Source organism: Triturus cristatus, chromosome 12, assembly GCF_964204655.1.
Source record: "Triturus cristatus chromosome 12, aTriCri1.1, whole genome shotgun sequence".
Lineage (NCBI taxonomy): Eukaryota > Metazoa > Chordata > Amphibia > Caudata > Salamandridae > Triturus > Triturus cristatus.
In genome coordinates, this window is record NC_140595.1 from 524,575,237 (window position 1) to 524,598,459 (window position 23,223).

Here is a 23,223-nt window from a genome sequence, read left to right on the forward strand (position 1 = left end):
GAACGTGTCCTAATCGGATTTGTTGATATAACGTTTCTCATATAAACAAGTAAGTTACTGACACCCTTTGATCTACAAAAAAATTAATGGAATTTTTCCTCTTCGTATGCACCCAAATCAGCTCAGACCGCAAATGGAAACAATTGTCAATATCTTTCAAAACCGGATACAGTTCTTAGCACATCTAAATATGTGTTTCACAGACTTAGCATTGTCACCCTCAACCGCAATGTCACTTATTTCTCCTAGACCTGTAATGAAGCAGCAGGGACCGGAAGTAGGTTGTGATTGGAGGACGGTTTCCTAGGGAGCCCGCTATGCGGAACACCACAGGCAATCGAGGTGTCCTCTTGATCCCACTAGTCCGCCCCCTGAGTTTGTGTAGAAGCCATTTGAGGCTTGATGGATGTCTTCCTCTCGGTGTATATTTGACAAGTGAAACCCCAGACTCAGACCACACATTTGAGGTAGACCAGGACCCCTGAAAGGTATCTTGTATTTCCTAAGCCCCTTGAGAATTATCTGGCCTCAGCGGGTGTAGCATCCGCTCCATCGTTCTAACTCTCAGTAAAGAAGCTTGACCCAGAGTTATTGCTGTGGTCATATGGAAGCAAGATGGTAGCTGTGCAGTCACTGGACTACCAACAATAGAGTGGAAGCACTACCATTGTTTCTGGTTACTGGAGAATACGCCGCATATTAAGCACATAACATTGCCCACACCCACACTTGGGCACAAAAAGCCCTTTGGGCTCCCAACTCTGTTGTGCCATTCTGAGCTTTTACCTTTGTCTAGGCAGGGCATAATTCTCTATTTGCGACACTGGCCACATAAGCCAGTTCAAATGAATTAAAAGTTACCAAAATGTTTGCCACACATTGTTGTGCAGTGGCAGGTTAATGGGCCACTTCTCTGATGCAAATGAAGTGAAACCTTTGTCTAGACAGTGTTAACCTGTTAAAATAACAAAGTACTGAAGCAATACTGCCATAAAATGCGCCACATTACGCAGCATAATTTGCTTTTTCTTGCTGCATTATATAGCCAATCCTGCCGCATAACATTGTCTTTCCTTGCTGCAACATTTTGGTGGCTCTGGCTATAGGAAACTGAGCCCCTCAGAACCGGGCCCTCATCCCACACAGAGGGACGGAAGTACAACTAGGGGGTGCAGGGGGTTGTCAGGTTTAGTTGAATGCATAAACGGAAAGTACGCTGTACCTACTTTGACATACTTTGACCTCTGCGACTTCACAGGAAGTTAAGTCATATGACCTTTGCCCCGACCTTAAGAACCCAATAATACTTGCACAGTTAATATAATACAGCAGTTGCTAACCCATATACATGTACATGCAGCTGCATTCTAATTAGGATGCTGACATGATATGCCAGAGAAACTTTACACATTTCTTTTCTTTTTCAACTGGAGGATATTGTGCTGCAAATTTTTTTTTTATTGGCCTAAGGAATTTCTGTGAGTGTTAAAACGTTTTTATGTATAAACACCAGATAGCTCTTACTAAGTACAAAGGTGAAGCTTTGCTTCCAACATACTTTTTTTCTTAAATTCACAATAAAGAGATATCAATTGTTCAAAAATTAATATTTTTATTTCATTTTTTTGTTTATTCAGAAGAGTGGCTTCCTCTGCTGAATTTGCTTATTTTATAGATTTGTATCCCAGTGAGAGCAGCAGAAAGTAAACAGACCCTATCAGGAGACTGTTTACCTTCTTTCTTGGGACTGCTTTTGACACCTCTGACAATAGGGGTCGCAAAGGAAGTGTAACAGGTAGCAGGGAGTAAGCCAGGGGTCACAAATGCGCCCTCTGGTGACCCCTAAATGACGTCCATGGAGTTCTCCCACAAGAGGGTAAAACGTGCCATTCTTCAGTCAGCCTGCATGTGCTCTGCAGCAGAAAGCCATCGCACTAAAGAAGCTTGAACTGTGCTTTTACTGTTTGTTTGTATTTTTTGGATTGTGCTGGGTGCAGTGCAGTTTGCCCAGTGCAGGTTACAGTTACATGCATCATAGGCCATTGTGCTGTTCTAATTAGAGATACAAACTGCCATACCAATGTTCCAGACTGCCTTAAAAGACTGAACACTGCTTTACCTCCAGGTCAATCTTTTTCAGTAATCGCTGGCGAGTTTGCATAGAAAACTCCTAGTAGAAGGCAATCTATGACAATCACTGAGCTTTGTTTGAAGATTCGTTTTTAAAATATTTGAATATACCAATCTATCATGACCATCCATCACGTCAAAACGCTTTATTAAAAATTGCCGCCTGCATCATGACACATATGCACACACTACATAACACATATCAAGATTGTCAGCCATGTGTGCAATTGGCAAAAAGCATTGGTGAAGCCTTTAGCTGACTGAGTCGAGACCTCTTGGCTTTACAAATGTTTGTTTTAAATTGTGGACCATTTGAGAGAATGAATCTTGCACCTGTTTGAGCTTAGTTGTCAGCAGCAATTGCATGCAGGAGTTTTCAAGATCGTACTAACAATGGTAAAACTAAAACCATACATGATGCCGGATACAAAGTCCAGGCTTGGCCAAAGATGTCACGCTTCCCAGGGGGCTTTGCAGTTATATACAGTCACACAATAGCATCACCATGTCCAAGTACACATGGAAGGAAGGAGAACAAAACTGAGTCATGATGAAAGGATCAGGTTTCATGTATTTTAGAAGACAGCTGCACACATTGATATGGTCCAATTCGAAACTTAATAGTTGTGAAAGAATCTCCTTGTGGACAAAAGAATTCACTCTACAAATGTCACACATTTGAGGAAAGATTAATGAATAAATTGCTACTAGAAAAATTAAAATAAATCCATGAACTATAATGGTTGTCTAAACAAGAGAGAGTTCCAGAGCTTGAAAGGCAATTGCAGGTGAGAGTGTCAGTGAGGGAAGTCATTGTGAGATAGAGTGAATATTAGACTAAGGGCCTGGTTGCAATCTTGGTCGATGGGATACTCCATCGCAAACGTGAGGGATATCCGGTCCGCCGTATTCTATGTTTCATAGGATATCATGGAATCGTAATACAGCGGGTGGGATATCCGTCAGGTTTGTGACGCAGTATCCCAACCGCCAAGATCATAATCAGACCCCAAGTGTGATAGATCCATGGAAAATAGAGAATCCTTTTGTGCACTCGAAAGAAGGGCATATATTCTGCAATATTCCTGCTTTAAATGAAATATGATTACCGTAAAAGACCTGAAATTAAAACAACACCTGTTATAAATACTGGAAAAATGTTTATGAAACAAGATGTATAAACACTGAAGGCAGGGATTTCAAAATTTAAGAAGAGCTTTCGAAAACAAATGAACTCGAAAGTCGAAACTGTACCATAATTGTTTTAGGAACTCACTCATCATCTGCCATGCCCAAGATTGAGCTTTAATTCACTATTGCGGTTTTTGTTCTGTTACTTAGTCAGTGTTTTACTTAGTTTGCTTTATCAAGGGAGCTTAGCATGCCTGCATATTGTTACTCGATCTCCACAGTCACTTTGCAGGAACTAAAGCATATACCCTATACCTCGAAACCTTTCGTTTATAAATCATTGGAACTTGACATATATTCAGGCTTTGAACCTGTATGCAGGCCCAAAATGTGAAACAAATGAAGATTAACTACAATTATGGAATTTTTCAATTTAACAGAAGATATAGTCATTTATTCGACAGAGGCATCCCAAAGACATCAAAGCCTAGATCATAGATCAATCTTTTGTGATCATAATGAAAAATAAAGAGAAAAACATTAGAATTAATAAAGAGAAAAATAAATCCGATTGTAATTATTGTACACTTGGAATACCATTTTTCAAATATATTATTCTAGTATTTATACTGACTTTCATGGAAAAAGCAACAAAATTGCATTGTGAAGGGTCGCCACGATTTATTCACTACATTACAGGGCCATATGTAGGAAGCCAAATACCGGTCGGTAACGCCCGATTTTCGGTAATTATCCCGTTACCGACCGGTATTTTGGCATTTGCTATGTAGGGGGCATATTTCAGGATTCGGTAATTTACCGAATCGGTAAAATTACCGAATCGGTAATTTTACCGATTCAGTAAATACCGAATCCTGAAATGAGATGTAGGTAACACTCTAATGAGTGTTGTGTAGGAATTGAAATTCGGTATTTAACACCAAATATAGGTTGGTGTTAAATACCGAATACATTGCAAAAAGCAATATTTTGCTGTTAAAAGAGTGCCATGTGGCAGACATACATGCCCTTAGGGCATGTATGTCCGCCACATGTGCACACATGCAGGAATCAGGGGTGCAACAGGGTGTCAATGTGACACCCTGCCACCCTTGAAAGTGCTCCCCCCATTACCGAATTGGTATTTACCGATTCGGTAATGAGGCATACCTTCCCATTGATTCCTATGGGCCTCCAGGCCCATAGGAATCAATGGGAAGGTATGCCTCATTACCGAATCGGTAAATACCAATTCGGTAATTACCGAATTTCTCCGATTCGGTAATATTTACCGAATGATTACCTACATACAATTTACCACTTCTTAAATACCGAATCGGTAAAATTCGGTATTTAAGAAGTGGTAAATTGTATGCTACCTACATATGGCCCTTAATCTCTTTGCAAATACTTATCTACAATTTGTTACCAAGTCTAAAGCGAAAGTCTAATTTTCTTTCTGTTGTGTTATGTTATGTAATTGTACACACCCTTAATTAGTTTCAGATTTACAGCATTGATGCCGCAATATTTGCTAAAGACATTATTGACTGTTTCATAGATAAATTTAGCAGTTTTGATAAGGGATATGAAAAACTTTTGAAAATGTCTGAGGTGGATTTTGAGAGTAAATATATGGAGAAATTTGATTTGAAGGATACAAGTAACTTAGTTATGTGGTACTTTTTATAGGCCATTGTAAATAAATCTTGAGGGTCCCCTCAATTCTCGATTATCAAGTATGCTTTTTATGAACTTTTGTACATTGCTTTGAATTAATTTGTAAAGTAACAATTATTAATGGTTCCACAATATCTTTTCAAACTATATTTTTGATAAGGAAAAAGACCAATCTCTGGTTCCCATCCAACAGTAGAAAAATGTCTCAATAAGTATTTATTATCTTTCATATTTCACATCAGGCTGAAATGCCCTGAAAATCTGCTGATTAACTAGAAAGCTATTTAGGAGAGTTATTCAATAGATTACATTTATGAAATTGTTTTAGAGATCAGAGCCTCTGCAAAACCAGTGTATCCCAGCACGAATATTATGGTAGAGTGGGGGGTGCTCACCATACCGGAGGCCGGTTAAGCCGGAGCCCGGGAGCCCCGAATGGCTTGGCCAGACATGCAGCAGTGCAGCAGGTACCGCAGTGAAATGTTGGTACTCGGCAGATGCAGAAACGTTCGGATTAGAGATCGTAGCGGCTTGCGCTGTGAGACTCCCCTGCTTAGACCCCTGTTTCCGCAAGCTCTGCGGTTAGCCCTCCACTCCTGAAGCTTGAGCAAATAAGAAGTAATCCCCCCCTTCAGTGGAGTGAAAAGTGTCGACAGAGAGGGAAGCATACCCATGTTCAAAAAAAGGAGTTGTTCAATCCCTGCTCTGCCCACTAGGGGTTTCAGTGGGCCTAGAGGCTTTCATTTTAGAGGGGGAGCCCAGAAGGTGCCAAGAGGCCCAGATGCGGGCCAAAGGAGTGCAGGGGGAGCACACAGAGTGTGCTTTATAGTGTAGGCACAGACAAGGAATTCGCAGCAGCTGCCCCACGCTTAGTGTTTCCTACTGATGTTGGCTGCTGGTGCCACCAACATATACAGCAGACTGGACAGACCTGGGGTCACGGTGGGCCCCGTTGCTATAGTTTTTATCATCATCCACCACTGTCTCCTGCCCTACGCTTTCGTCAACATCAAGTAAGGAGCAGTTGGGCTGGAGAGGGATGAATGAAGTGGTTGTTGGGCCAGCATGAATAAGAGGAACAAAGAACACAGATGGGTAGCTCTTTGCCCCTAGAGGCGTAAGGAAGAGTAACACACGGTTAACATAAGAGTTCAATAAAGACCAAGCACCAAAATAAGCACTAAGCCAAGTAGCGCCAAGGAGAACTTCCTGTAGTGCAATAGTGCAACACTAATTAAGTCACCAACAGCAAACCAGGCAAATGCCCAAATTATGTTTAACCAAACAGAAAAGACAGCAGAGTGGCACCCAGCAAACTACGGGACAATGCCAGAGCTAGTTTCTTCGCTGCTGTGAATGTTTAAAAAACTGTCAGAACTTGCACAAAAATTTAGTTACAAAATGGAGAAGGATTTACCCTTTTCATAACTATCTCAAAAGCAGATGAGTGAGCAGGTCTCCCAACACCAATGATTCCAATTTCAAGCAATATAACAAACTACGGACAACACCTTGAGGGACTGCAAGGAGCGTGTGCAGTCCCCCAACTGTAGTTATAGTTCCAATATAGTGCAGCTGTCACACGCACAAATACTTTGACTCCAACTTCGATGAACATACTTCAACTGACGTGGGAACAGTGCAGATTAGACTCTGTGGAGGCCACTAGGCAGTCAAAATTTCGGGCCCCCCTTCGCAAATTATCTTCTAATACCCCATGCACTAGATTTTTTTACAAACTCACAGCTGCAAGAAGATGTGCTTTTCAGAGACAACCTGTTATGTAAATCTGCTGTCTCTGGTTTATGTACTTTAAGATGTATTTTGATCCATTGTTGTGGGTCCCCTGAAAGAAGTGGGGTTCATAGGCCGGTGTCTACTTTGCCTATTTGGTAATCCAGACCTGCGTGGGAAGCCTGGCTCACCAGATGAAAAGAACCCTGGTTCCAGCAGACCAGAGAGGTGAGGACGCAAAGGAGGAATGTCTACCAGTCTGACGGATTACTGTCCAGAACGATACTAGGCAATAAAGATACCAAGGTGGAAGGGAAAACAAATCTTTATTTGACTTTGCAATCAGTCTCTTATGTACTCGGGTCCTCCTTTGGTTGGGGCTTTCTGAGAATTGGCTCCTTGTCACCAGGAAAACGAGGAATGTAAGGCTGTCCTGGTTTCTCCACCAGTCTGTTGGTCAGGTACCAGGAGTATTGTCTCCAAAGCTTGTCTCGGTTAATACGGCCAAAAACTCAAAAGGCAAAAGAAATGAAAATGTGGTCAGTGGGGAAGCGACTTCCTTCCTCATAAAAGGGAGCGGGGAGTGAGGGATGAGTCACCACCACAAACGCCGACACCGTGCGATCCCTATAGTGACCTCCCTCTCGTTTGTCACCTCCCCCTACCCGTGCCCTGAAAACCCTTGCAGCTTCGCCCGTACCTTGTCAAGCCACCCTCCTCCTGGAGGGGGGCGGGGCGGAGCACGGTCTCGTTGGCCTCCTGGCTTCACGTCTTCTTCAAGGACAACGCTTCCTCTCTCGGTTCCTCTCCGCGCGTCCGGGTTCTCCAACCTCCACGCCTCCAACTCTGCTCTCGGCTGGGATTCCTCTTCCGCATACGTGCGGGGGCTCGCCTCTCTTGTTCCGACCGCTCTCACACTCGATTGGATGGAAGATGAAGACGTCACAGGCCACGCCTCCGGGGAGTCCTCCTAAGGAGATTCCTTAAATGGCTCTACTCCTGCCTACATGTAAGGTAACAATCCGGCGTTAATCGTGCCGGGAGGCCAACCAGTTCTCCCATCGTCAGCGGACTCCTGACAGCCAGATCAAACGGCCGAACTAAACAAGCCTATACAGGTCGCTAGTCTTATGAACTCATATAGTAAGTAGTGCTGGGCAGCGTTCCAATGGCGAGCTCATAGAAGTAGCAGGCACTTAGGACAACTACAACCATATCGAACCACTACTAACATGGACACCTACCCAAACAGAAAGAGAGGCCGTTGAGGATGGGAAGCAACAAATAACAAAAGACAGGATCAGAAAGGCATGGACAGATGATTCAATACACCAACTTCTGGGACAGATGATAAAGAAAGGATAGAACCACATGAGGTCTGCACGAATAGCACAGGACAAGAGAATAGGATCATAAATGCATGAACAATTCTACTAAAAAGCTTCCAATCAACAGTAGGTGCCCTTAACTATCAATCTTAATAACTAAACTTGCTAAACATGTTGTCAGTGTTCGTATATGGACAGATAGCAGACTTGATGAGCTAAGTAACATGGTAAAACGAGCAGTGGCGTAGCAAGGTCAGGTGGTACCCAGTGGCCCAGTGCGGTAAATTTCTTGTCACCCCCGGCTTAACAAAATGGCAAAAATATGTGTTTAACACACATATTTTTGCCATTTTGTCAAGCCGGGGGTGACAAGTGTCATCACTGAGGGGGGTGACAAAATGGCAAAAATATGTGTTTAAAACACATATTTTAGCCATTTTGCCACCCCCTCCGTGAAGACACCCGGGGCAGCCTGCACCCACCGCACCCCCCTTCCTACGCCCCTGAAAACAAGTGCAGGGCAACTCGGACATCCAGGTAGCGAATTGTATGTGCCCACCAATTATAGATAAACTCAGCAGCCTCCCAACAGTTCAAAACACAATAGTCACAGAATGTAAATCAGACATATCTAAGCCTTGCCAGGCTTGCAGGATCAGCGCTCGATAGAAACCAACCCTGATGCACAGAAGGATTCACAATCAAAGCAGACTAACAAAGGACAAAAGGGACATCCCTCCAGCCTGAAATAGAGCCCTCCATGGAGTACAAAGAACCAGTAAGAGAGCAAAATCCTGAAAACCCGCTATTAACCAGTGCTCAGTTACTGGTCAAAGGAAAAAAGAATTCAAATTTATAGTGCATAAAAGCAGATATTCATCATTTTACTACACAAATAGAATCAACCTATAAATGCCAAATATTCCACAGGATAAATCAGGTATAATACCACCTCTGGAGACCCATGCAAAGGGCTTGACAAAAAGGCAACGAAAGAGGCAAAGAAAAGCAAGACACAGATGTAAAATCACATAGCTAATAAATATTAGGCTCTAAAGGTGATTAACATTTTTAAACAAGATGAGTGGTCTGGAATGAATAGCAACAGTGAAGAAAGGAATAGAGAATCCTTGCACGAAATGCCAAAAGAAGTACCTCAAACCGCAGTAGTGGATCTGATAGAGAGATCCACTCATTCTACCAATGAAAGGTCTGTAGACCCCCACCAAGACCGAACACGGCAAGCAGAACAAGTGCGTCATAGTGAACCACCAATGGAAGGACACGTCCCACTGTCTAGGAAGCAAACAGAAGATCCCTTACCCCCAATCGAGTGACAAGGATGCTAGCAACATTACAATATGAATGAACCCTCAATGGACAGCAAATATTCAAACAGTGCATAAAAAATGGGCAATGGAAGTGACCCAGGAGGTAGGGTTAGGAAGGAAGACTCAGCTAATCATGGAATCTCAGTCTAGGGGATGCCAGGACATCCTAAACCGAGGACACATTGTAAGACTCCTGCAATCAAAGGAAATATCAATGAACATATCGTCACGCGATATTGAAATAATTGAGTTCCAGCCGCCGCAAGGAGACAATATGGTGCAACGTTAGTAACATGGGCTACAGCAGTGATGGCCAGGGAGATCATAGCAGAGGGAACAAAACAAACTATGGTGTATAAAACTTTCTCAGTATGTTACCAGGCTAATCTCTGGGGACTTCAAAATGACTCTAACCTACACATCACTGGAAGATAAACAGCAACAAATTCAACACCAACTGGGGAAAGAATTATACAGTTCGAACAGATAAAAAAGAGGAACTTTTAACCACAGAGGTAGCTCAGGTGGGTCTAAGAATACTGAATGGTAGATTTCCCGTGGACAACCTCCTTTTATCAAGTCATTATAGAAGTACAAAAAATTCAATAACAGACTACACACTTGCATCCTTATCCCTTATAAGCTGCATAACATCATTCCAGATACAGAAAGATGTGAAAGTGATCAACTTCCCCACAGAATAGAATTACAGACTTGCAGGCTTCATGGGTAGACCAGCCCCACTAATTAGTACCTTCTACACTGTAGATTCTTCAAAACAAAGTGATACCAGATTCATGGAGGGGGCTGGTTATCAATCCAATATACAAAGGAGGAAACAGGGCAGTACCAGAGAACTACAGATTGATGTCCCTGCTGGACAGCAAGGCAAAATAGTTTGCCACTACACTGCTGCAAAACCTGTCAACCTGGGCAAACAAACAAGAGATAACACTAATAAATCAACCAGGCTTCAGTCAAAGTGTAGGTACTTACACGAACATCCTATCGCTCTCACGAGTCATAGACCAACCGTGCAGAAAGTGAACTGTTTTGTACACTTTAGAGATGCATTTGACAGTGTGCAGTGAGAGAAGCTGTGGGTCAAATTAGCCAACTGGAAAATACCATAGCTGCCACAAAGATTGATCCAACTGTTGTAAACCAACACCTGGATGAGGATCGAAATCAGAGATGGGATACACTGATCAAGGAAAATCAATATGTGCACAGGTCTGAAGCAGGGTTGCATGCTGGCATATAAACTATTCAGCCTCTACTTAGCAGACCTGACGTCACAACTCAAGAGTGTCAACTCTGACTCTCCAAAACTAGGCACATACCAGCTATCTAATCGGCTCTATGCTGACGATCTGATCCTAATAAGCAAAAGATAATTTGTCCTCCAAGGATGATAGATTCCCTAGATACATATATAATCACGAAAATGGAATGGAAATTAACCTGACTAAGACTAAGATGATGGCAGTGAGAAAGAAACATAAACAACCACAAAAATTGAATCTGGGATAAATTAGTGAAGAAATACAAGTATCTTGGGGCTTTATTCGACTCCAGAGGCATATTCACACCTTACTTGGGCCAACTAGAAACAAAAGAACTGGCACTAATGGCAGCATTTCAAGCACTTTACAAAACCTTGAAGGGACACTGGGGCATATTATCAAGGACGGCGTTAAAATTATCGTCGGTTTAGCGGCAGAAAACTGCCGCTAAAGTGGCGATAATGGGCTTGATAATATGCCCTAGAGAATTCCAATAGAAGCCCAGGTTCACACCAGAACATGGACTTCTATTGAAATTCTCAAGGGCATATTATCAAGCCAATTATCGCCACTTTAGCTGCAGTTTTCTGCCGCTAAACAAGCGATAATTTTTAACGCCGTTCTTGATAATATGCCCCACTGTTCTTCCGATGCTGAAAGTTATGTCTGCAAAACTGCTCTCAACGCTGACATATGGCATAAGGCTCTCTACGAAGGGGGCGGGGGTGGACCTCATAGTAGCTCATACTTACAGATACATCTTTGCCCTCCCTAAAAACCCTTCTCCAGCATATAAGAGTGGAATGTGGCCTCCCAAATCAAACAGCAGCCAGGCAGTGTGCAATTGTGAAAATTTACTACAGACTAAAAACCACAAATGGAAAATCTTTAAACCAATACTTCTGGCAGGAAATAAGCAAAGGAGCAGCTAACTGATGAGCAAGAAGTTACTTGAAACATTCAATGGACAGATTGAAAATTAAGTCTCTTTGGGATCTTTCATGCACAGCCCAAGTTTTAAGAGAGCAATAAAGAAATCTATGGTTGCACAATACTTGCTAGAGGAAAAGGTTGCATTATCTGAGCCTCATCATGCTTGGATGTTAATTTGGATGCTAATACAGAACTACACAACTTTATCACCGCACCCATACTTGGAGGCCGGCTTCCTCATCCATCTAAAACAAAGGTTCTTGTGGTTCAGGTCTGGCAACCTCCCCTCACATGACCACACACCGGTATGGCTAAAATCAACTGAAAATGCTGCCCGCAGGTTGTCTAGGCTGGTGAGAGAGCATCAAACTCTTCTAGTATGCGTTTGTAAAGAACTAATGGGAACTTTTGTGTCTGGCCTTCATAGACAAGAGCATGCGCTGGCTACCTAGCTTTGACCTGAGGGATACAATGATCTGTCACTTCTTGAAATTTGTGACAATTGAAAGCAAAGTTAAAAACAGTAGCTACCCCTTGGGGGTGGGATGGGGGGGGGGCTGACCCCAGCTAGTCAAGCAGCACAACGTCACTCCTGCTAGTTTACTGCCTTATTCCATCATGAAGATGCAGGTGTCATTATTAGCTATACAAGACCCGTGCAACTATGATCTTAACCTAACTTGCACCAGATCAATGTTCTTGCACATAATGTGTCGTCAAGGTAAACGAAGACTGGTACATATGCGGCAATAGTCGTTGAACTAACTCGCCGAGACGTAACATGCCGCTCGCGGAACTAGAGGCCGCTATATGAGTGATGGAAACTGATCTTGCTCTCCTAATTTAAAAGTTTTAGTTAGTATATTTATTTTTAAATAGAATATGTGCTATGCTGTAAGAATTGCAAATAATTGTACAATAAATTATTCAGATTCTATTTTTTTTGCAGTGATTCTATTTTGCAGCAAAATTATTTTTTCTTTCAATTGTAATTCATTTTTTAAAGAAACTGTATTTTTTTTAGTTTGTCACCAATTATTGTCACCAATTGATTTTTTTTTTTATTCATGATATTTTCTCAAGTTTTTGGCACAAAATGTCTTAAATGCTGTTTTTGTTAAAGTTCCTAGTTATGATTAAATAATTGAGTTGTAAATGGCTGGGACGTGAGTAATGTCTGAACACAGATCGGTTTCTTTAGAAGGTTAATCTTGCTTCGAAGGCATGAAATTACCTTAATGCTTGACTGAGTTGATCACTCTTCAATTATTTTCAAAAATATATAAAAGTAACAGAAAAATAACACCAACGATTAAGAAAATACAGCAAAACTCCCCTATTCTTTTAAAAAACGTGCCTCCTTCGAATTACACTCCCCTCTCTCACATTCTTAGCATGTTTGTCTCTCCAGAGAAATAGCTTGTTAAAAGGATGCTGGACATTTTTCTATTAATCCCTCACATGAATACACAAAAAACACAAGGCACTGTGGGAATAATAGCAACCCTTTCACATTAATTTCAGACTTTCCCTCCTCCGATCCAGGAAATACATCATTCCATAGGGAAGAACGGGACATGATTTTATCTTTAAGATATATTAAGTGCCATCTCTTACCGACTTGATAAAATTAATACATAGTTCATCTTTCATTTACAGATGATGGGAAGTTGTCCCTGGATGAGTTCCAGACCTTTTTCTCTGATGGAACTCTCAACGAGGAAGAACTTGAAAATCTTTTTCATACCATCGACTCAGACAATACCAAGTAAGCTCTTTTGTTTTGATCACACAAAGACACACTGTCTTGGAACAAACTATTATGAGGGACCATTAACGATCATGCAATAGAGGCATGTTAGAAGCTAATATATTTGATGTACCGCATTACTTTGCCTGTACCATGTTTCTTCTTTTCATGCTAATCCCCAATATGCTGATCATGTATTTCATTTATGTGCATCCAAGCTAGCACAACTCACATCTCAATCATTTTCAAGTTAACGCACAGTTGCCATACTGGCCTATGATTCCAGAACAACTTTTCTTCAACAGCTGCTTTGTTTTTCTTGCACTCCTCCCATGTCTTTCACTTACGCTCAGTGGTGGCTGTTACGGAACACAAGTGGTGGATCGGGGGGAGAATAAAGAAAAGATCACTTACCTGCCGGCCACTGTATCGCCTCTGTCCTCTTCTGTTTCGTCGACTCCCGGCTGTACACAGGCTCCCCTAAGCCAATCACGACGCTGCTGTCATTCGGGTAATAATATTACCAGCATGACAGCAGAATCGTGATTGGCCTGAGTGGCCTGGTGTGCTACTCAGACCGTGTCTGAGACTGTTCTCCACCTGTCTGAGCAACACAACCGGGTGGAGAAATGGTAAGTGTCCATGACAGTTTGGCCGTCTTCAGATGGCCGGCCAAACCGTCATGCGCACTTATCGTACTGAAAATAAAATTATGTGTTATTGTCATTTTATTTTTCCTTTTTGCACTGCTCAGAGAGCAGTGGGGCCTTAACGGAGGAGACGCCGCTGGTTACACTTGGGCATCAATGGGTCACTGACAACCAGAAGACTGACAACAGTTGTCCTTCTGCTGCAGGATACTTCAGGCTCCACGCTGAGGTGTTCATCTTCAAGTTGCATACTTTCTGGGTGATTAGTGCGGTGCCAGAAGAAACATGGCTACAGAGGCAAATAAGCTTCTATAAGAACTGATTATCTAGGATAAAACCATTGCTGGTCAACAGATCCGCTGTTGGATCACTGGATATTTACTGAGCCCTCTGACTGAAGAGATGGCTGCTTTGTAGAAAGACCCTCAATTGACTTATGTTACATTTTAAATGATAACCTTATAAACTCACATTGCATCAGCTTCAGGGTGATGTCTTCTGTCCAAGGATACCAGACAAGTAGATGTTCTTCATGTAGTTGCAAAGACTGTCTTAAAGGTCCAAAACAACACTCCTCCTTTGGTAGGATGGTAGCAAACAAAGCTAGTTCAATGCAGTAATTTACATACTTAGAAGATCGATGACTTGAAATAAGATAAATGTAATAAGCAAAAGAAAGTGCTTGTGCAAAGACGATAACAGTGCCAGGCTTCATGGCGCCATGGATGTAACAGAGGATTATTGAGGGGGATAGTGGACTATGGTGATTGCAAACATGGACCAAGTATTTACAATATGCTCTATGAAGGTTAGATGTTCATCAAGTACAGCATCTTCCATGGAAAAAGCATAAGAGTCCTCAATAAATGTTATTTCTGGTGGTGATACATGCAAAAGTGATGAGATGCTCTGAAACAACATGACCACTCTGGTAGTGTCATTCGAGGAGATACAAAGAATCGATTTCTTCACAAGCACTGTTAATGAGGATATGCAACCTCTGAAGTCCCCATCATTAGTATTGTTTAAACTCGGGTGTTGTGGTTTGTTCTGGCTAGAGAGAGATGCCTTCAGTTCAGTTGCAGTGTGGTCCAAACCCAAGACACCAAATCCTGACTGGTCCTTGCTTAGTATGGACTGAAATGATTTCAACCACATTTAGTCCACCATTCACGCATGCAATGTTTCATGGTTCTTATTATAGAAAATTGGATTTTCTGTAACCCAGGGCGAAAAGTATGCTTGTGGAAAATATGGTCCATTAGGTTACTTAAATTAGGGCTGAGCTCCTGATCCCACCAAAGGCAGCTTGGCTGATTGCCCTCACAATCATTGTCCACAATTAATTTCAGACATGATGCAAAGACCCATGTTCTTAGCCAGGTGTACCATAATATGCTGCATCTGCCCAGGGGCTCAGCAGATGACGTCCTCAAAGCTCGGGAGGGGTTTGTTCCAATCCATAGATGCTACCGTGGCTCGACTGTACAAAACAGGTGAATCTCTACGTAATTCTTCCAGATGAAGTTCCAGTCTCAGTTTAGCATTATAAATCTCTCCATTTTTTATAGAACTCCTCACCGGAAAAATATACAAATCTGGCTTATATGAGGGAAATTCATACGGACCAACTTAGCCCATTGAGTCCTCAGAAGCCGAAAATCAATCTGCTGGCGATGGTTCTCATTAGTACCCATACACAATCTCCTCATAAAGATTAAGGAAAGAGGAATGAGGAATGAAGGGGTGATGAGAAGCGGATTCACTATCCAGAATGATTGCAGACCCAGTCATGTAACTCATCTTCTCACACAGAGAAGCTCAGTGCAGTGCAAGCTAAAGGCCCGTACAGTGTTTTTTCACCTACAAAGATTTGTGAAGATCCAGATTTTAACCACTTTGCAACATTTCCCGGTTTACCTTTGCCTTCATCCATGCAAATTCTTTCTTCAGATTGCAAGCATATTCTCACTTCACTGTCATACAACTGCCACTATATTCAAACACAGCACAGCTGGGAAAAGTATGCAGACCTTTTCTCAGAAAGTTTACATTTTGTGGCTCCATTTTATACACAATGGTATTGCACAAGGAAAGGACTCTAAAAGTTTCTTCCAAACTATACATTATCTAGAACAATTCTGTCAGTGTTAAATAAGGACATGTAGCAACTAGAAGATGTACATTTAGGTACTCCATGAGAGCTGCATGGCAGAAGCGGGAGTGAGGTTGCAGCTGGTCTGTGCCTTATTTTTATTTTCGACTGGGTATGTATTATGTTCTGGTGTTTCTATTTGGATTGCTGTCTGAGTGAGCGTGCTTTCACTGGGGGAGTTTTCTAGGGCCAGCCACAGCAACAAAGATAGTTCTATTGTGTCCTTATGAAATGTTGAGGTTGGAGTAGAAGTAAATCATGTGTGAGGCAGCTAGGGAGTGGGCTGAAGAGTCGGGGAGCAGTTCACCGGGACACATAAAGAGACTTTGTTTAGATTGGTCGTAGGCTAGAATATTCATTCTATAACACACTCTTGACTGCTCTCACGTTGGTTCAGGTAAGTGTCCTCAGGTATCAAGATTATGACCCAACTTCAGTTGAACCATGCTTCTACTTTAGTTCGTTGCTGTGAGGTATATTCTGGTATCACAGGTGAACCACCGGGATCTTAACTGAAGCAGCATCAAAGGAAAAAGTTTCAAAGTTATGATATTCGAAGTGATTAGAAGGGGGAGTCGAGGCACTTGGTATATGATCTTATCACAATTCTCTCTGCTCGGTTGAGCCAGTTCGGGAGGCTGAACACAGTGATGGGACATGCATAACGCCATAACTTTCATCACATGAGGATTCTTGTGACACCATTTGTCGTGTGTGCATCACGTCACTATGCAGAGCTATGGGTGAACCCTTCTGGGAGTGAATTCTTTTTGATGATGTCATGATCTTTAGCAATGACCTAACACGATTTCCTAGGATTAAATGGGTCTAGCAGCAGGTTCAACAGATAGGACAATGAGTTGTGAGTGAAAAGCCACAGATCAAAATATAAATAGAGAACTAAATTATAAGATGTGCTCAGATAAGAGAGAATCAATTCCACCTAACAACGCAAGGCCTATATATATAATCTGGAAAGGCTTTTATAAATGCTACTGAATCCACAGCGTAAACAAGGTACTCCTCAACAGAACAGGTTAATAAGGAAACAGCATACATGAAAACAACATCATTCAATAGCCAGAAAGAACCATCACGCCCCTGCTACTCTCTTGAGACCCGGCAATCACGCAGGTATGTAGATCCTTGACAGACAAAGTGGGTGAAGAAGATACCAAGGATCCAAAGATCATCTCTGACTCCAAGCTTACACCACAAACAAACAACAAAGATAACCAGAGTCTGACACAAGACCCTCAGGCTGAACAAACAGAGGTGGTGGAAGTAAATGTAAAAGCTCTGTTACAGACTATGCAAGAAAAGCCTTGCAGTCATCAACAGCAACATGGATTGATTGACTGAGAGGGTTAACAACATAAAGGCTTAACTGGATAGCCTTGTAGAGAGGTTAGACACCGCAAAGTCATGCATTTTCAATCTGGAGGACCATACTGATGCCCAAAAAAAAATACTTAATATAGGAAGAAATTCTAAATGTCATATAGGCTAAAAACGAACACCTTGAAGAAAGGTCCGCAGAAACAATGTAGTTATAGTTGGAATCCCAGAACTGACTAACACTGTGAAGATGGAGCTTACATTGAGCATCTACTCTTTACCCTATTTCTCCTGGACAATTTCGACCACGTCTGTAGTGGAAAGGGCCCACCAACCTCTGGACCTTGGACCAATGCCTGAAGATCCACCGCATCTCATGCCTGCTAATTAAACAATAAGGGCAGAAATACAGTTCTCAGAACGGCAAGAGAAAAGAGAGACCTCTCACTTGATAGAAAGCACATCTGAGTATTTCCCAACTTTACCATTGTAGTATAGGAGGCAAGACAGGAATAACTTCCCATCACAGGCAAGAAAAAAAAAGCAGGCATCACCAACGCAATGCTATAGCCCGCTCATTTCAAGATAATGTACTGTACTAAACACATCTTCACATCCCGTGGAATGAAAAGTCCTGCATTGGGAACATGTTACCTTTATCACCATCTCAATCAGAAACTAAATCTCCAACACTGGAAAATCAGTTAAGTTATGCTGAATGAACTCTGGGGGGGTGGGGCTATTTACATACTGCATTTTGTAGATCTACAGTAGTACTACTAAAATGCGACACAATACTATTCATAAACCTTCAAGTGTAAACCTCCACCTCTACTATCTTTTATATGTGGAGAACGTCATAGGTATGTTTACTACTTGGTGATATATGTGAGTGGGCCAGGGTGACTGGTTGGAAAATGGGACATACTTACAAATGAATGGATGGGCTTTAGGGAGGAGTAAGAGGGGTTAAGGAAGGCTTTGTGGCGGGACGGAAACCCACAAAAAAAAGAGCAATCCCATTGCAATTTACAAATTGCACTTCTAACATTATTTCAGCCAAAAAGGTGCCAAAACACTTGTAAATTTACTCCAGCTTGGAGCTGAAGTAAGTCTAGCACCACACAGGGCCAACCTCTGGTACTACAACATCTTCCCATAGAATTCAAAGATGGTAGAGACTTAAAATAAAATCCTATGGGAACTAATACTCAATTAAATTATTTAAATTATTAAAAAATATATCTACATTTAATTTAATGTCAACAAAATGATCTAAAAATAAAGCATTATTTAATTTTAAAATATTTTAATAACCTTTTCTGAACAAAAATTTGAATAAAAACTAATGTAACATTTTTTATTAAAATGCAATTAAATATAAATTTCAATAATTTGTATACCTTTTAAAAAAGATTGATAATTGTGTTTTATTTCAGGTGGGATTTTTTTTTTAATTTAAACCTCAGAAAAAAATACTTTGTTAATTTAATACACAATTATATATTTATTCAAAATTAAGTTAGTAGTGCAGTGGCATATATTCATTTATTCTTTTGTTCAACATTTAAAATACACATTAAATTAATATACATTAATATTTAACAAAAATATTTTTACTTTTTTTCACAAATAATTAAAAAAATTGATTTCATTTGATTAACTTTTCTCTTTACTTTACCAAAATCACGATCACCATCGAGGCAGAGATCTCCTGATTGTAACCTATAAGGAAACGTTTTTTTTTAAAGTTTTTTAAACTAGTGAAAGATAATTGATGTATTTTTGAATCTATAGATGGCACTATATCTGTGATATCACTGCATCAAAGTCACTGCTTTGCATGTATAACCCTCAATGGACAGGAACCAGGCATGTGGAGTTACTGTAATATTCATATTTGTCAGGTGTGGTCTGAATATATAAAATTCCTTGGCATGCACCACCATTTCTGGAAGTGTTTTAGAGGAAAAGCCTATAGTTTCCTCTAAGGGAACGGCCCGTTCTACCTTAGATGGCTTATTTTAGGTTTCCTCAGTTTTATTTTTTAGAATGTTATAGTTTGGGGGGAATGGTTGGGTGAGATTTGCCAGCTGGTTGAGGTGAGTGGTGGGCTCTAAAGGTTGGAAAGTTTTTCTCATGTACAAAGAACAAGAACTTAATTGTGTGTTCAATGTAGACCTGACACCTGTGGCCAGTGCATGTCATAAAACGTGCTTAGGCAGGCAACAAATATTGTTAATAACCACTGGTAAATAGTATCGAATGTCTACTCACAGTGTAAAGTATCACTCGGAACGTAAGGGAGCTAAATGATCCCTACGAAACACAGCAGGTCTTGGTTTACCTAGATTGCGACCAAATAGAGGTGGTGCTAACCGCGGAAACTGACTTAGCTAGACAATCAGAAGCATCCTTAGTAGCAAAATGGAGTTGCCACTGTATGTCATCCTATTGCTGCTGTTCTGGGGGCACTGAAATTCTCTTCATACCTGGTCTGCCCTTTCGCCTTTTAAATGCTGCAAATGAGACTCAAGGCACATATAATCTAGTACAATGGATCCCAGGAGGCAAACATATTGCTCTAATTAAAGTATACGGGCCAAACATTAAAGACCCAGGATGCAAAAAGCAGCTCTGGATCAAATGCATTGCTTTATCCCTGCAGTCTATACCCTGGGGAGGGGATTTTAACTTGGTTTTAAATCAATCATTGGATCTCTGGCATCTACAAAATCCCCCTCAGCATACACGCACATATATCCATAGTTCACAACTCTAGATTAGTAGGTTGCCACCAAACAGATTTGCTCCTGGTCAGAGGACATAATGCCCACACGCTCTTTGATCACTCCCCAGTTAAAGTAACCTTTGAATACCCAGCTCCTCAACACAGAGTCTTTTCATGGTGCCTCTTGCCACAAGTTCTCCTTGATTCAGTCTTTAAGGAAGACATCTGATCAGAGATAATTGTGTTTTTTACTTGTAATGAAAACAATGTAGGCACTCTTTGGGAATCCTTAAAACCCGTTCTGCATAGTATTTGCATAACCAAGTTCCACTAAATGAACATGTTTTTCAAATGCCTCAGATCACGAGTGAGGACCCTATCTTCGGTGGTTGGAAGACCTAGGATTGAGGGAGACCCTCACCTTACCATGGATTCGCTGCACCCAATTTAAATTCTAATTGCATACAGGCCCAATTTGCATGCTATTGGCATAATTGTCTGCCACCTATACCCCATGTGGCCATAGGGAAAGACACAGCAGATGTCCTACCACTTACATTTATGGTGCAACAACAGATACATCACAACCAAACTGCGAGATAGCAGAACTACCTAATCTTTATGCTCATGAGCAAGTACTTAATAGCCACCCACTGCTTCCACTCACCACTGAACAATCGCAACATCTACAGCTGACCAAGACTGGTGGCCTATGTCAAAATGTGGGATGCATAGAACTCAGTGCTATTGTTAGTAGGGCAGACCACACTTTCTAGATGTTCTTTTATCTCAGACTTTGAGCAATCCGTTGGGAGCTTCACTCCTCCTTCCCATGAAAATCTGCACTGCAGAAAGCTAGACCTCAATACTAAAAAACATATCATCTGTGCAGGTAGAAGCCCCCATTATTCTTCCTTCTGCCAGGGACAACTGTAGACCACAGATCTACAGCATTCTATTACAGATGAAGAGTGGAGAAATAGCTCTGGGCAAGTAGGTGGCTTTACTCCTAATAGCAGATTCAAGTTGATCTATTATTAATTCCCTAAACCGCGCACATAGGACACCTTTAACTTTGATAAACTGCAGTTTGGCCAAAAATTCCCAGTTCAAGAGACAGCACGCTCACCTAGCAAATTTCCTACACCTGGCCTGGCCATGCCCCAAAATTAATAACGTTTGGTAAGATGTCTTTGACCACATATCAGACATGCTGGAATTTTATCAACCACCCTCCCCTCTCATTGCACTTCTGGGGTACACTAAAGATATTCTCTCCAATATTAAGATGCTAGCTGTCATATCCTTTTTATTGACTAAAAGGCAAGTGGCTAGTGTGTAGAATCACAAACGTTCCCCACTGTAAAAGCCTGGTGACTAGCCCCATTTATTGTAATGAGCAATTATAGATATGTCATTCCACACTGCCCTGATCTTTCAGACCAAGAGACACATGGGCCGCCTTGTAGGGGGACTGGTTCAAATAGGAGGGGCCGGGTGGGCCACACACGCACACACAAACTCACACCCATATTCATGCATACTCACTTACACCCATGCATTCATCACAAAGCGTGGACACATAGACCCATCATACACAAGCACAAGCACATTCACAGCATGCATGCAAAAATGAACATACCTTCATACATCCAAATGCAGACACACACTCCAAACAATATATATATATATATTTAAAACAATGCCAGCTGCAGCAGTAATCTCGGGAGGAGGGAGGAAAGCCACAGTGGTTCTTAGAGGGTTGGCACTGCCGCCTCTCATTGGCTGACCATGTTACGGGTCAGCCAATGAGAGAAGTCAGCAGTCTCTTACTCTTCACAGAGTGGAATGAGTCAGTGAGACTGCTCACCCCACCCAACTCTGTAACAAGAGTCACTGATGCATAGTTGCCCTCAGACACTTCGGGCTTAAAACTGAAGCTCCTAGGTGCGAGTCTATCTGTGATGTGCTCCCTCGCCATGGGAAGAAGAACTTCCAAGCACTTTTCCGGGCTGAGGAGGTCACGCCCTTAGGGCTGTGAAATATTCAACCTAGCAAAGATTAGTTCGGGCAGCCAGGTGCCTGCGCATTTACATTTACCTGAACATGAAGAGCGTCTGTCAGGCTGACCTTTGTTGAGCCTGAAAAACTCTCTTCATATTCACAAAAGAGGGAGGGGCGGGCTCCTCCCCCTTTAAGCACGGGCCGCTACTGCCACCTTGTGCAATTTTCTAATGGATGGAGGCCTATCTACATTATCAGCACAGCACTATGAGCAAACCCCTTCTGTTTCATATACTGCATCAACTAAGAAACAATGCAATGTTGTCTGGGGAACACAGTCGTGTTGAAGTTACTGGACACTACAATACTACATCACTGTTTGTGTGTTGTATGCATTGTTCATATCCACTGTCCTGCTCGCACGTTCCTACATTTATACAAAATGTCTATTTCAGTGTTGTTCACGATCTCTGTGCTAAGGGTTTTATGTTCTTTATTCTGTATGTACTTTAGTGAAAAAATAAATACAAAATATCGACAAGCACCATATCATAAAGGTAAATACATACAGTTAGGTACACATTCACATACCTTGAAGATAAACATATCATGAAGGTACATATATATGGACTTAACTTAGGTATAGTAAAGTTATACTTCTCTATATACCTACTAGCCTCATGATCATTTGGTAGTCATATTTAGGTCACGATATTGTTGTCGGACGACACATCGCCCATTGTATTCTGGCAGTATGCCCACATCTAGCGCTCCGAGGCAATTCAATTTCCTTCCATAAAAAATATATATATTTTAAAGGATCCAATGCATTTTCTACCCGTTAAAGACGCCGGAATGTCAATGCATTCGCATTCCATAAAGAGCTGCATGCGCATTGCTGGCTGACACCACGTGTGATTCCAGTTCGTTTTCCGGTCTGGCGGCATTTCCCACCCAGAGGAGCTCTTTGAGAGAGTGCAGTTCAATGCCACCGACCCCTTCAAGTGGAGAGCGGGCACTAATGGAGGCGTTAATCACATTT

At 41.6% G+C, this 23,223-nt stretch overlaps 1 protein-coding gene across 1 annotated transcript in view; it reads left to right on the top strand.

The window, feature by feature from the left end:
• The window catches only part of NECAB2 (N-terminal EF-hand calcium binding protein 2), a 1,135,462-nt gene that overhangs the window by 308,137 nt on the left and 804,102 nt on the right, over positions 1-23,223 (top strand). Inside the window, exon 3 of the mRNA XM_085637926.1 lies at positions 13,213-13,321. Within this exon, the coding sequence (XP_085494052.1) occupies positions 13,213-13,321 (109 nt within the window). The remainder of the gene's footprint in view (positions 1-13,212; positions 13,322-23,223) is intronic.